This window comes from Scyliorhinus canicula, chromosome 9 (assembly GCF_902713615.1).
Source record: "Scyliorhinus canicula chromosome 9, sScyCan1.1, whole genome shotgun sequence".
Classification (NCBI taxonomy): domain Eukaryota; kingdom Metazoa; phylum Chordata; class Chondrichthyes; order Carcharhiniformes; family Scyliorhinidae; genus Scyliorhinus; species Scyliorhinus canicula.
The window spans coordinates 35,150,070-35,165,835 of NC_052154.1; the positions used below are offsets into that span (position 1 = coordinate 35,150,070).

The 15,766-nt window shown below is 42.1% G+C and overlaps 1 protein-coding gene across 5 annotated transcripts in view; it reads right to left on the reverse strand.

Moving 5' to 3' along the window:
• The window catches only part of zfpm1 (zinc finger protein, FOG family member 1), a 254,409-nt gene that overhangs the window by 173,507 nt on the left and 65,136 nt on the right, over positions 1–15,766 (reverse strand). For all 5 annotated transcript variants that reach the window (XM_038806513.1, XM_038806510.1, XM_038806509.1 and 2 more), the window contains exon 2: positions 5,665–5,796. In XM_038806513.1, the coding sequence (XP_038662441.1) occupies positions 5,665–5,782 (118 nt within the window). In that variant the 5' untranslated portion in view covers positions 5,783–5,796. The remainder of the gene's footprint in view (positions 1–5,664; positions 5,797–15,766) is intronic.

A 15,766-nucleotide genomic window follows, 5' to 3' on the forward strand; every position in this document is an offset into this window, starting at 1 on the left:
ATTACTTTTCCTGTATTGACTTAAACGTCTGCATGGCTAGAACTATTGCTGAAGTGTGTCTAGAGAGATGAGGCCTCTGTGAATGCCTTACAACAATTAACAGATTAACCAGCTGGTGGTGTCTGGGGTGTTTGGAATACTTTTAAAAGTAGGGGCGAAAGAAGCAGATTGCTGAAGGCACAGAGAGACAGAGGCCGAGAGGATGCGTGAAAGAGAGAATGAGAGAAAGCATGAGTGACAACGCGAGGGAGAAGCCAAGAGAAGCGAGGGAGAGGCCGAAACAGAGAGTGCGAGTGTGGCCAGGACTGAGGGTGCGAGAGAGCGAGAGGGAGAGTGTGTGAGCGAGAGGGAGAGTGTGTGAGCGAGAGGGAGAGTGTGTGAGCGAGAGGGAGAGTGTGAGCGAGAGGGAGAGTGTGAGCGAGAGGGAGAGTGTGAGCGAGAGGGAGAGTGTGAGCGAGAGGGAGAGTGTGAGTGAGGCACTCTCAATTACGACGCGAAAGTTAGGTCAGTAATCAAAGGCTTTAATAAGCATTGAACAATGGCAGCATCCAAGAGAAGTGTGCGCGCAAAATGGAGTCTCATCTTAAATACTGTTTCCCAGGGGGCATAGCCAGAGGCGGAGTCCCCCAGGGTTCCAAGCCTCTTAAAAGGGCAATGCCAAGCCTCTTAAAGGGACAAGGTATTTCGATCATCACAGTGAGCGAGAGGGAGAGTGTGAGCGAGAGGGAGTGTATGAGCGAGAGGGAGTGTGTGAGCGAGAGGAAGTGTGTGAGCGAGAGGGAGAGTGTGAGCGAGAGTGTGAACGAGAGGGAGTGAGAGTGTGAGCGAAAGGGAGAGTGTGAGCGAAAGGGAGAGTTGGGGGAGAGGGAGAGTGTGAGCAACAAGGTGAGTGAGTGAGTGAGAGGGAGAGCGAATGAGAGGAACCAAGAGAGCGAGAGAGGCCATAAGACCATAAGATACAAGAGCAGAATTAGGCCATTCGGCCCATTGACTCTGTTCCACCAATAGATCATAACTTATATGTTTCTCACCTCCATTCTTCTGCATTCTCCCTGCAACCCCTGATCCCCTGATTAATCAAGAGCCTATCTATCTGGGTCGGCATAGTAGCTAGCACTGTTGCTTCACAGCGCCAGGGACCCGGGTTCGATTCCCGGCTTATGCCACTGACTGTGCGGAGTCTGCATGTTCTCCCCATGTCTGCATGGGTTTCCTCTGGGTGCTCCGGTTTCCTCCCACAAGTCCCGAAAGACGTGCTTGTCACGTGAATTTGACATTTGAATTCTCCCTCTGTGTACCCGAAGAGGCGCCGTAGTGTGGCGACTCGGGGATTTTCACAGTAACCATTGCAGTGTTAATGGAAGCCTACTTGTGACACTAACAAAGATTATTATTATTATCTGTCTTAAAGACATTCAGTGACTTGACCACCACAGCCTTCTGCGGCAATGAGTTCCACATATTCACCACCCTCTGGCTGAAGAAATTACTCCTCATCTGAAGTTTAAAGGATCGTATCTTCAGCCGGAGGATGTACCCTCAGGTTCTAGTCTCTCCTACTAATGGAAAAATCATCTCCACGTCCACTCCATCTAAGCCTCTCAGTATTCTGTAAGTTTCAATAAGATCTCCCCGCCCCTCATCCTTCTAAACTCCATCAAGTAAAGACCCAGAATCCTCAATCGCTCCTCATATGACAAGCTCTTCATTCCCGGGATAATTCTTGTGAACCTCCTTTGGACCCTTTCCAAGGCCAGCACATCCTTCCCTAGATATGAGGCCCAAAACTGCTCTCAGTACTCCAAATGGAGTCTGACCAGAGCCTTATACAGCATTAGCAGTACATCATTGCTCCTGTATCTAACCCTCTTGCCATGAATGCTAACATTGCATTTGCCTTCCTAATTGCCAACTGAACTTGCATGTTAACCTTAAGAGTATCCTGAATTGGGACTGCTCAGTCCCTTAGTGCTTCTGATTTCAAAGCCTTTTTCCATTTAGAAAATGGTCTATGCCTCTATCCTTCCTACCAAAATACATAACCTCACACTTTCCACATGACATTACATCTGCCACTTATTTGCCTACTGTCCTAGCCTGTCCAAGCCCTTCTGCAGCCTCCTGCCGCTTTCCATACTCTGTCCTATTACTTGTTTTGTAAATTTTGCAAACCACTTCTGAGCACTTCCCCTTGAACTAGCTTAAATCCTCCTCATTAACCTGTAGTCCTCCCTCCCCCCACTCCGAGAGAGAGAGAGAGAGAGAGAGAGAGGGGGCGGGGGGTAGAGAGAAGAGTACAGAGGGAATTCAAATCTCTTTTCAAAAGTTATCAGTTGCGAAAGGGGTTGTAACAATATACAAGTGCCAGGAATAACTATATGCTCTTCCACTTTATCCCTCTAAATAAATAGGCTTGCAGTGGTTAACGGAAACAATAAAATCCTCAAGCACACGAACAGAAACAGATTGAACCAGCATGTGTGTTGACAACAAAAGCTCCAATAAAGAACTGGCATATGCTGGTACGAAATGATCTTCCTGGAACGAAGGCTAAGACAAAGATTTGTACAGACTGCATCACAATAGCCACATGAGATATCAATTTCTCAATAACATTAAACCTAATCCTTTAGCAACGAATAATTTGAAAAGCTTCATTCTGATCAGAGACCTCTTCAATAAATATTTCAAGCTCTCCAACACTTGGTAGCTTTGGCTTCAACCAGTGATTTAGAAAGATACTTTTAATGAAGAGTTCAGGACAATGTCATTAACTTTGAATGGTGCTTTCAGTTATGCCTGTCAACTGAAGCAATGTCATGAGCAGACCATTCAAGAATCTATTTAAAACAAGCAATTTGGGTCAACGACTGTGCTAAGATTCAACAGTCAGCAGACTGGTATGCCAATTGGAAACATTTTGGAAGTTGCTCAAGACAATGCAACGAAAATCAAATATTCTGGCAAGAAAATTCAACATAAAACATCCAACACAAATTCAAGAGGGCCCCAGTGAAATATCACAGCTTAGAATTCATTCTTCCACAAGATTTGTCCTCAAGAAATTTTCTAGAATTCTCGGATAAAGTAGATATTGGGCTTTTTCCTGTGTTGCACGGCAATGAAGAATTGAGAGCTAGCCTATGGACAGTGTGCCTAGGTAATGCAACGGTGGAGGAAGTTTGTACATCTTTAAAGTTAAAAGCTTAATTGCTATCTATAAAGCAGATTATATGATGCACAGGTAGAATTACAGCTGCTTAAAGCAAAATGCCAAGGTTTTATGGTTATAGCACCAGTTGCATATATCTGTATAATTTCATGTCTGACATCTGTCCAATATGGGTTTTAAGTCTGACATCTATCCAATATGGGTTTCAAGGCAATTACCAAAGTGCCATTTTAACCAAAGTTGCTGCCAAAAGGAAATTATCTTAAATTGTCAAAACATTTGTAATAACCTTGAAGCCGGGGCTTAAATGCTCATGATTTTCAAAGCCATGCACAACAAGTCTTCAGAAGCCCATGCAGGAAAGTACATAATTAAAGTGAGCAAGTAACTTTTTTCCCCCCCCAGAAAAGGCTTCTTCTCAAGTGATTACCATCCGTTCAATGCACACAGTGATCTAGAAATTTCTATTTCTTATGACAGGAATTCTCTTTCGAAAGACACAACTGAATCTGCTTCTATTACACTGTGCGATTAAGATTTTCTTTAGGTTGTCACTGCTCCTTTTGTCAATTGCCTTAAATCGATGTTCTTCTACTCTCAATTCTTCGACCAGTTTCTCCTCATCAACTTTGCCCAGACCCCTCAAGATTTTGAATATGCTTGTCAAATCTAAAGAGAACTGCTCAGCTTCTCTAATCTAGCCATGTAACTAAAGTTTCTCATCTCTGGAACCATTCTCATGAGTCTTTTCTGCACCCTCTTACATGCCTTCACATTCTTCCTAAAGCATGGAGCCCAGTCCTGGACACAATGTTCCAGTTTCAGCCCAACAGTGTTTTGCAGAGTTTATCAAAGCTTTCTTGCTTGTTTTTCCTGATGCCCCTATTTATAAAGCCCATGATCACATATTAACCACTCTCTCAACTGCCCTGCTAGCTTCAATGATTTGTGCACATGTACCCCAAGGTCCCTCTGCTCTTGCATCCCCTTTTTGTATTCTTTATGTTTTATTGCCTCTCTCCTTGGTCTTCCTTTCAAAATGAGTCACTTCATAATTCTCATTAAATTTAACGTGCTGCTGATCCGCTCATTCCACTGTCGTCTTGAAGTCTATCATTACCCTCCTCACAATTTTACGTCAGCTGCAAATTTCAAAATTGCACCCTGTACACCCAAGTCTAGCCATTAACATAAGACAAGAAAAGCAAGGGTCCTATCACCTACCCTGGAAACGCTCCAGTCAGAAAAAACAACCATGGATCACTGCTCTCCATTTGTTGTCACTCAGCCAATTTTGTGTCCATGTTGTTACTGTCCCTTTTAGTCCATGAGCTGTAATCTTTGCTCACAAGTGTTATGTGGCACTTTATCAAATGCCCTTTGGAAGTCCATGTACACCACATGAGCCTATTTACCGTCATCTACCTTCTGTTATCACATGACAAAATTAAAAAGTACAGTAAAAATGATCAACCCTTAACAAATCCATGCTGATGCTCCTCAATTAATGTACATTTTCCGAGGAGCATACAAGCAAAGTTTGGCATTATGACAAGTTTATAGAGGGGGATAGATGGTCTATCCAGAAACCAGTAGATCTGGGCCTATATGTTTCAAACAAAAATTAAACATTTAATGCCAAAACCATTATAGTGATTGGGATTTTAAAAATAGTTCAGAAACAGAATATGTAAACAGCAACCTACTTCAGCAGACACTACCAGGATTTGTAATGATTTGGCAAACGGAACAGCAAATGCAAAGAATGCCACATACACTTTATGAACTGACAATTTTACTGTAAACATGGCACATCAGGTGGATTTAAAGATCCCAGATGAATTTATATTCAAAACTACTTTACAGACAATACAAAAAAAATTGATTTATTACAGTCACTGAATTGAAACTACTAAATCAGAGCATGCAAAATCAAGCTGACAATGTACACCCAACACAAAATTTGACCGGAAAGCGAAACAAAGCCATTCATAGATTGTCAGCTTTATGGTGCTGTTCAACTGCAGATACCCAAGTATGCTCTGTGCCAATATTACACTATTACCATGTTTGTATACAATTACATACATTCTACTTGGCTTACAGTCCATGTGTTTTCTCTTTAACACATCCTAAAATATACAAAATATATTATGCAGGGGCAATCAATACACTCGCCTCATCACAGTATTCATAAATTGATTTTGACAAATAAACATGTTCACAACTGAACAGACATCCTGGAAGGAAATGTGGAGCAAGTTGTAGACATAGTGAGCAGGCTGCCATGGAGGTTGGATAGATCAATCTCAGGCAAGGAGGATAGGCATTGAAAAATCCATTGGTTTACATTTAGAAATGTTATAAATTATTTTCTGACACTCTATGTAGCATAGGGACATTAAATATTGCAGCATTTTGGGATTTCAAGTTGTCTTGATGTCCAACTTGTGAGAAATTAAGTGAAATTGATAATTGTAGCATCAAATTACCTTCACTATAAAAAGAACTTGATGTATCACAGTCTGCAGATTCATCATGGCTTGAAGCTATTGCTTCTCTTTCAGACATATTGCTGTCACCAGTTAGATTCTCCTCGCCTTCCTCCATTTCACCAACGGAACCTTTAAACAAAAGACATTCCTTTGATTAATCATAAAGAGAAAACCCAGAAAACCACAATTTCATCGGTTCACAATAAATTTCCTCAGCTGACAAACAGATCATGATAATTGGTCAATTCCACATAAGTCGGGTTTTTAAAACACTATTTTCATAAAAACATTATTTTCACAAAAATATTGGTCAGTAATGCCTCATCACAGAAATGATGGGCATGGAAAGATGTCATTGAGCACCTGTGCTTATGCTAACTTCTCAATTTAAGATATCCATTAGCAGATTATGTACATTTTGTTAGCAGAGGACAATTTAATTGAATTTTTGAATGCCAGGATGAGGACAGAGAAAATAATTGCAGGCGTTAGGTGCTAACAGTCTACTCTGACAATGTATTTTCCTTACAGAAAATTAAGCTCAAAGACAAAACGCCAAAGCTCCTCAACTGTACACGAGCTGGTGTGGGTCGGCTGGGGGAATTTAGCGTCCTTCTATCAGGATAACATTTGTACAGTCGTACATATAACATAACCTTCATAATCTGACAACTAAGTTTGATTAAGCTTGCTCTGAATATTTAAGTTAAAAATATTGAACCTCAACACCTCATATCCACAGCCTTGTCCGCAGAATATGGAGACAAAGCTTGGAGCTGCAGAGATTCTGCTGGGAATTTGTCAGAGAAGTATAGAACAGTTACAGAAGGTCATTTGGCCTGTCGAGCCCATGCCGTCTCTGTGAAAGAGCAATTTAGCTCTTATCTAAATCCCCCCCCCCCTCTAACTTTACCTGCAGTCCTGCAACTTTTCTTCCCCTTTAGGTGCTAATTCAATTCCATTATGAAAGCCATTAAATTATTATCTTAAACTAAAATTGATCATGATTTACGCAGAAATGTTCTTACCGTTCTTAGAAAGGCTCAATTCTGTATTTGGTTCAAACCAGAAATACATAATTCAAGGGATGCAAGGCAAGAGACAGATGTCCAATTTCAGTTGTCATTATAACAATAGTGATATCAAAATTTGCCAAAGTTACACCTAAAAATATTTGATAAATATCTAAAAATTCTCATTATTTCAAATGTGATTCGGTACATCCATTTTGCAATCAGCAGGAGGGCTGCTGTGCAGGATGATGAGAAATGAAATAACACTCATATTGGTCAGCTTCATGTGGTTTCTTGTTTCAAAAACTGATGTCTTCTTGGTGTGTTCCTGTCATCATTTGGGGGGGGGGGGGGGGGGGGGGGGGGGGAAGTGATTCAAGATTACTGCCATTTTTCAACGGAGTTCGCAATGATTGTTGTCATGCTGTTTTGATCAGTGGCATCATCCCATCAAATCCTGACCCTGTTCTCATCTGACATCCATAAACGCACTTTCCAGCACAAGTCACAGATAGCAATTAAGATCAAAAAATACAAATGATTCCATTCCTACTTTCTTTGCCTGACAGACACTGAAGAAAATTGTATTGACCCTAGTCACATCTTGGCTAAGAGCACTTAACTCATGATCCACAGAACGACACCTTACATGTTCTGAACCTGAATGGCACAATTTCACATAAGGCATTTCTAACATTTGAACACAAACTGCAAGATCATGCATTTTTAAATATTACAAAATGCAACACTGTTACATATTTAAAGAATCAAACAATAAAATTATTTCCTCTACTATTACAACATATTTGTTCTTTGGGTATAAACACTAATGGACAGATTGCACAAAGTGAGGAACACAAAATCCTTGGCTCGGTCCCACAATGCACTATGTAATCTCTGGACAATTTATTGCACTAACTCTGTTTCAAACAGCAGGAATTTCATTTCTTAACATTAGTATACCAACAACACTGGGCATGACATTTCCATTTATTTTGGTGAGAATCAGCATTACTTCAAAATCATGTTCCTCCCTGCATAAAGTTAAGTTAACCTAACCTGTTTCCGAACTTGCGCCAAGTCCTGTTCATCCATCCCCCGTGCTTACTGATCTACACTGGCTCCCAGTTAAGCATTGTGATTTCCAAACTTTCATCCTTATTTTTAAATGCTTCAAGATCTCGCCCCTCTGAACTCCTGCAAGCTCTTCCAGCCCCGTCAGCCTCTTCACTCCTCCAATTCTGGCCTCTTGCACTCCCCTGATTTTAATCAGTGCACCATTAGCTGGTGGTACTTTTAGCTGCCTTGACAGCTTTTCTCCCTACATCTCTGCTCCTCTCTACTTTTTTTTTCCTTCTTTAAAATATTGTTTAAAACCTACTGCTTTGACCAAGCGTTTGTTCCGCTGCCCTAATATCCCAATGTCAAATTTTGTTTGATAAAGCTCTTGCAAAGCACTTTGAGGTATTTTACATTAAATTGCTATACAAATGCAAGCTGTTGTTGTGTAGCTAAAGCCCGAGCAACACTTTTTAATGCTTTCTTTATATGTTGAGAATGCATCAGGAGACAAAGGATAAGATTTGTTAACCACAAGTAGGTTGACACAGTAACAAATAAGCAAATTCGCTGCCAACTGGTATATATGCACCACATACAACTTGTACTCTGCTCTTCACATATTGTTAAATCAACATAAAAATGTGGTTAAATATAGGTTTGTATGGAACTGTACATTTCTACAGTGATGCAGATTATGAGCCGCTTCACTGAATCAATGCCACTTGTAGAAGTTAAAATGTTGCTGATTGTTGGACACTTGCATGAATGCTCATCTATTCTGCCATGCTGCTTGAGACTGTTAATGTTTTAAGTGGTATATTAGTTATTTTTAGTGGAAGTGAATGTCAATTTCTCAACTAATGCCACCTCGACAAATATCTGAAAATAGTATAAAAATAGTAGAGCAGAGATTGAATTTACTAGCCTGGCTTATTACACTGTAAATTTTGTTGAAGCCATTCCAGGATTACAGAAGTGGAACAAACTGCATTACTTTGTCCGCACGTCTATTTTATCCATTTCTAATTCAGTTACTAGGCATTTGGCATTAATTGATGTTTTGCTACCACCAGATTGATCGTTTGATCATGAATTCCAATTTAACAGCATGGAGAAAAACAACATTTTTAGGAGGAAGACTATTTACAGAAAAATCACAGATTTAAAGAGAATTCCATATATAAGACTCAAAGTTAAATTACAGGAGATAAAAACTGACCAAGACACAGAAATACAAGTTATTTATATGGAGTTAAGAACTGAAAATCTCTCACTTAAGAGGTCATATATCCACACACCTGGAACATTAAAAATGAAAAGTTTATTTTTGTTCTGTATCAGAGTAACACCTTGGCTGGTGTGATGTCACATGTTACGCAATGAGCATTTGGTGGATTTTTGTGGAGTTCACTACTGTATTCTGTTTGAACAGCATCTTGTAAATAAATTAATTGCACTATGCTGTACAAATTTGACATGTGCCACCTCTAATTCTCTCTCTTTGCGAACACAACAAAGAATAACAGAAGGGGCGGCAAGGTGGCACAGTGGTTAGCACTGCTGCCACATGGCGCTGAGGACCCGGGTTTGATCCCAGCCTCAGGTTACTCTCCGTATGGAGTTTGAACATTCCCCCAGTGTCTGCACGAGCATCACCCCCACAATCCACAAAGATATGCAGGATAGCCGGATTGGCCAGGCTAAATTGTCCCTTAATCGTACCCAAAGGAAATTGTTGATTGAAGGTGCACTAACCCTACAGTCAGCTGTAGAAATCACAACATCTATGAAACTTACTGTCAGTGAAGCTTCACTGATTGGAGTTGGAGCTAAAGTCCGTAAGATGGAATCTGTGAGAAGCAGGTCCACCATGTCATTGCTGCAACAAAGTGGACGTGTGACTGGAGATTGTAGGAGCAAGGAGAACAAATGTAAAAATTGTGATAAAGTTGAGCGAGAGCACAATGCGGCTGGTAGATCCTGGGCGAAGACTCCCACAGGCCTCCCGGCAGCCTTCTCGCCTCTCCGGATATACACAAGTCCCGCAAGATGTCGGAATCAGAACTCCGCCAAAAGGGGCAGATCCAAATGGCCCTCACTACTGCAGGTCTTAAACCTACTTAAGGCCTAGCTAACTAGGCAGGGAAGTAAGGACCTCTGGGAGGTGGCCTGAAGAGGGGGCCCCCATAGCAGGGTGCCCTCACTTGGGGCATGTGGGGAAGTGCTCATGTGTGTGGGGGCTGACATTGCCCATGGATGGATGGAGGCACAGTCTCAGTTTCAAAATGGCGGTCCGAGTTCAGCTCCCAGTGCTGAACAAAATTTGGTGTTGTCTAAACCGATGAGAAGCTCCCCAGAACCAAAAAAAGTGACTAAAGTGTAATTGGTGGGGAACATGCCTGCAGGGAAACTCCCTGAAAAACCGGCCACAAATTATCTTAAAATCTTTTCCATTGAATTCCGCCCACGGTCACATTGCCAAGGTATGTTCATCACGCCAACCTACATGAGCACAAAAGAAGAGCACCAAGAAAAATACTGCACAAGGGGAGTTTACCCAGTTAAGTGATCTAACTGAAGACTCACCAAGTACAAAAGTGTCAAATCAGCTTACGGAATTCAAGCTCGGCTTTCGAGCAGTACAAGGAGCAATGATTTGGATCTATGCAAAATTAAATGGGAAAACTATTAAGATGGAAATAGATATAGGCGTTTCAGGCAGTATCACTTTATACCTGAATCAATACACCCTCAAAAATTGAAGTATCTGCCAGTACAACCATCTGAGGTGGTCTTGAGAACATATACTGAGGAGGCCATACTGCTGAAGGACTTCATCAAGGTCCCTGTCGAAGTTAATGAGCAGAAAGTTGAGTGCATCTTCACATTGTTCAAAGAAACTTTCCAGTACTGTTTGGGAGATCTTGGTTAAGGAAGATTATGCTAAACTGGGCCATTGTGAACCAACTTGTTGACTCTACGAACAATCTTCAACTAGTTTTGAGAAAATATGCGAAAGCATTCGAGGAGTAACATGGAGCCATGACTTAGGTCGAAATGAAACTCAAGATAAAGGCAGACAGTGTGCCTAAGTGTTTGAAAGCATGTACTGTACCCTATGAGATTTGACCTAAAATGGAAGAACTTGAGAGGTTACTGTCATAATATACACACAAGTATATGATGGTGCACAGACAGGCAGTGATTGACACACAGGATGACCAATGAACTCACAGAACACAGCAGCCAATCACCAGACAGGACACGACCACTATAAAGCCAGAGGGCACTAGTTTTCCCGCTCTCTTGCGATCCGGCCTCTGAGACAGTCAGAGCCCGTGAGCAACAACTAGAACATACACCATGTGGTGGTAAGAAAGTCTGGTCAGGTTAGCCTCAGGTCTCCAATCAACTCAGCATAGTGTCAACCCACAGTTAAAGTATGTATGATAGTTAAGAGTTCAATAAAATCGAGTTGCATTTCTTCAAGTGTTGGAAGCCTGTCTCTTTCACTGCTGCAGTAAACGCAGTCCTCGCAGACCCAGCTTACCCAACACATCAGTTACTAGAGACAGGAGTCATTGAGCCTGTTGTCACCAGTGATTGTGCAATCCCAATTGTCCCAGTCTTCAAGGATTGTTCAGTACGAATACGCAGGGATTTCAAAACGACTATCAACTCTTTATTATGTGCTGATTAAAGATCTTTTTTCAGGCCTCTGACAGCCAAATAATTAGCAAGATTTATCTCTCCCAAACCTATCTGCAAGTGAAGGTAACTAGTGAGTCTCAACCATGACTGACCATAATAACACAAGGGTCTGTTTCAGTATTGCAGGTGTCCATTCAGGACAGTGTCAGCACAGGCTCTCTTCCAATGATCTATGGATCAGATCTTGAGTGGGCCATCGGTTGTGGTACTTGGCAATGCTACCTCAATGACATTTTGATTACAGGTTTGAAGGATGTAGAGCATGAAAAGAACCTAGAAGCTACTCTTGCAAGGCTGCAACTACACAATCCCAAGGTCACAAAAGAGGTGTGAATTGTTTCAAACTTTTTACTCACTATCTTCGACACATCATTGACCAAGATGGTCTTCACAATGAACCCAAGAAGGTGACGGATATCCTGGATGCTCCACGACTGTAGAACATCAGTTAAGGTCGTTTCTAGGATTATTAAATTACCATGAAAAATTTGTACTGCACCTAGCAACAAGGCTGAAGCCTTTACACACATTGATTGGCTCTCGACGAAAGATTGTGAGGACGCTTACCAAAATGTCAAAAGAAATGGCAAGAATCGGAGTTATAGGGCCATTATAACCCCAAATTGAAGCTTCAGCTTGCCTGCAATACACCACCCTATAGGTTGGAGCAGTTGTCTTGCATATAATAATGCCTTCAGGCAAACATTGACCAATAACCTTTGCTTCCAGGACGTTGACTAGCACGGAGTCCAACTACGCTCAACATGCGAAAGAAGCTCTCAGCAATATTTTTGGTATTCAAAGATTCCATCTTTATTTATTTGGCCGACCATCGCCCCAAAAATTTTCAGACCGCATAAGGGGTCGCTCACTGCTCATCGATTATAACATTGGGTATTAATCTTGTCGGCACACGATTATGTCATTGAATATCACAGGTCTGAGCAGCATGCAAACACTTTGTCTAGACTGCTGCTGCAACAAGACCAAAAATATAAACATAAATATAATGAGCAGAGCACTTCAATGGCATATTCTATCTGTCTCATGTGGAAAATGTTCCGGTAACATCTTCTCAGGTGCGAAAATGTATCCCAACAGATCCAGTGATGGGGAAGGTGTTAGACATGATTCAAAAAGACACTCTAAGAGCACAGAAAGAATCCAGGCCTCAAACCACATCTTATCAGACATTTTGAGTTGACAGCATAAAATAGAGCATTGTTGTGGGGTATTAAGAGTAATCAGTAAGAGTAAGTAGGATCCTGGAACAGCTGCACTAGGGCCACCATGGTGCAATTAGAATAAAGGAATTGGCGAGAAGCTACTTCTGGTGGCCTGGGTTGAATGCCCAAATAAAGGAGGTGAGGGTATGCCAATCCTGCACTGCATTGAAAAATGTACCTCCATTACAATCTTGGCATCCATGGGAGTGGCTTACCAGGCCATGGCAAAGAATCCATGTCGATTATGCGGGACCAGTAAAATGACACGTTTTTGATCATGGTTGATGCGCATTCAAAGTGGCCGAAGATTGCCATCATGAAATCGACGTCTACAGAACAGACCATAAAAAGGCTCGATGAGGTATTTGCAAGATTTGGACAACCTGAACAACTCATGAGTGATAATGGTACGCAGCCCACATCAGCTGAATTTGAGGGCTACCTGAACGGGTGTGACATCCACCATATCAAATCTGCCTTCGACCATCCAGCCACCAACGGCTTACTCGAATGTTTCATACAATCGTTCAAGCATGCAATGAAAGTTTTGAGGGTTAAAAGCACTCTACCTAAATGTGCCAATAGCTTTCAAATGACATGCAGAAACACTGCACATTCAACAACACAAAGCTCACCGGCTATACGACGTTCAAAAGGAAATTTCGCACACAGTTCAACCTTTTGACTTCCCTTCAACTTCAGAGATAGTCAGGCAACAATATTAGGTGCAGGTGGCTAGAAAGAAACAACTTTGCAATAGCAGAGTTTTTGGCCATGGGGAAAGCGTTCTTGCAAAATGGACTACAGCAATTATAATAGCCAAAACCAGCCCGATTTAATATACTGTACAATCTGATGATGAATGAATTTGCCATTGGTATGCTGACCAAATAATGTCTGCACCTAATGAGAGTACAGAAACCATACCAGATGTTTTCACCACAGAGTATGGACAATGACGTGCCCGACTTAAGGACTACAACTGCCGAAATTATGGAATCTGTTTCAACAGAATCATCCACACAATCAGAGACAGTTCCAGAGTTGGTTTCACCAGATGTAACACAGACCAGTGTACAGGAAGACACTCCTAGTACCCCTAACAGCCAATTTCCTGAATTTCGTGTTCTGCCAAATTGAAACAGGCGTCCACCCAAGAGACTGTCTTACTAAGTACATATGGATCCATAGCATAACAATGTTAGTTATGGCATAATGTGTTGGACCTGTATTAAAGTGTTTGATTAAGCAAAACTGCTGGGGACACTAAAGGAGTAAAGAGGGAGGGGTGTTATGTATCAGAGTCATACCATTGGCTGGTGTAATGCCAAGTGTTACACAATGAAGGCTTTGGAGTGTTTCACGGGCTTTTGTGGAGTTCACCACTGTAACCTGTTTGAGCAGCATCTTGTAAATAAACCCATTGCTCTACAAAATCAACTTGTGCCACTTCTGATTATATCTTTATGCGGCTACAACAAAGAATATAACAATTTTGAAGCTTTAGAAATTGTAGCAGAAGAGGTCATCATTCAAGTCATTGTGCTTATTCCAGAGTTAACTCTTCAACCAAAGTCATAGCTCCACAGAGTTTGGAGACAGAGATGGAAAGGGGCTGGCCATTTTGTTTAATAAAGCTGAAAGAGGGTCTCCGAGGTCCTCCCAAATTTTATGGCCTCCCTTTAGCTGGATTAAAATTAAAATGGAGATTAGTCTGAGACACACAGCCTCACCATGTCTAAATTAACAATCTGTCCCTTGTCCCACCTCCATTACATCCAGAAGTGGTCGGCTGACTCATGGATCCGAGTTCGATATTTTTTACATTTTTGTGTGTGTCCCATCAAAAGCAAGCCCACTCATTTTCTTTTTTTGTAGTGGGGGAAGGGGAAGTGAATTAAAATTACCTCCGAATATCATTCCTTTCAGAAAACTTATTCAATTCCATTTTAAATAACATTGGCACGATCCAATGGCCATGCTGCACCAGAAAAGCAGCTCGCGCAGTGTGGCCATCGAAAGCCGGGAGGCCCCGCTCGTGGGATCAACCCAGTTCGCATCGCCTCGCAAAATCTAACGCGGCCTCACGAGATGTTGCGATGTAATTCTGCCCATTGTGAGTGGGATCACTTTTTGGCTCATCTTCATATTAGAGCGAGGCAGTCGGTCTCACTCTAATGTGCAGATTGCCGAGGTACCAGAGGCTTTGTGATTCACCCCCTTCATCTCAGAAACCTCAGATTCCCGAGGTACCAGAGGCTTTGTGATTCACCCCCTTCGTCTCAGAGACCTCAGATTGCCGAGGTACCAGAGGCTTTGTGATTCACCCCCTTCGTCTCAGAGACAGATTGCCGAGGTACCAGAGGCTTTGTGATTCACCCCCTTCGTCTCAGAGACAGATTGCCGAGGTACCAGAGGCTTTGTGATTCACCCCCTTCGTCTCAGAGACCTCGGGCGAGCGTTGTTCAGCCCTGGCCCCTACAAACGGAGACCAGATAAAATGGCACTCATGGGGTCTCCCAGGGGATCAGAGGCGCCAAGCTGCATGCTCTTTGAGGAGGGTGGTGCCCTGGCACTGCTGGTGCAACCTGGGGACACTGGCAGTGCCATCTGGGTGCCAGTCTGGCCTGGGGACTGCCAGGGTGCCATGTTGGGGGTCGCTTTGGGGGCCTCAGAGATCGGGATGCCATTTAAAAATAGCCATGTGTTTCTTGCTGCTGCAACTGCCAGGAAACACACAGCTGAACGTGCTCACAATGGAACTTTGCTCCCATTTGGTTGAATATGGAGCCCAATACGTCTGCTTAAATAACTAGTGCCAAAACTTTCATATTCCAATGTAAAGAAAAGCCTTGAACTAGCTCCAATCCTGGTGATGATGTTCAGTCCATACCCTTTGTGATTGCATCATCATCTAGTAGAAATAAACCTTCACTGTTTACTTTCTCTGCTTCGTTAACAAAACAAACAACACATTTTTGAGCTGATCATGGTTAAAAATTCCTGTGGATGCTGAACATTCACTCCCTCCACCACTGATACACAGTGGCAGCAGTGTGTACCATCTACCAGATGTACCATAGCTAG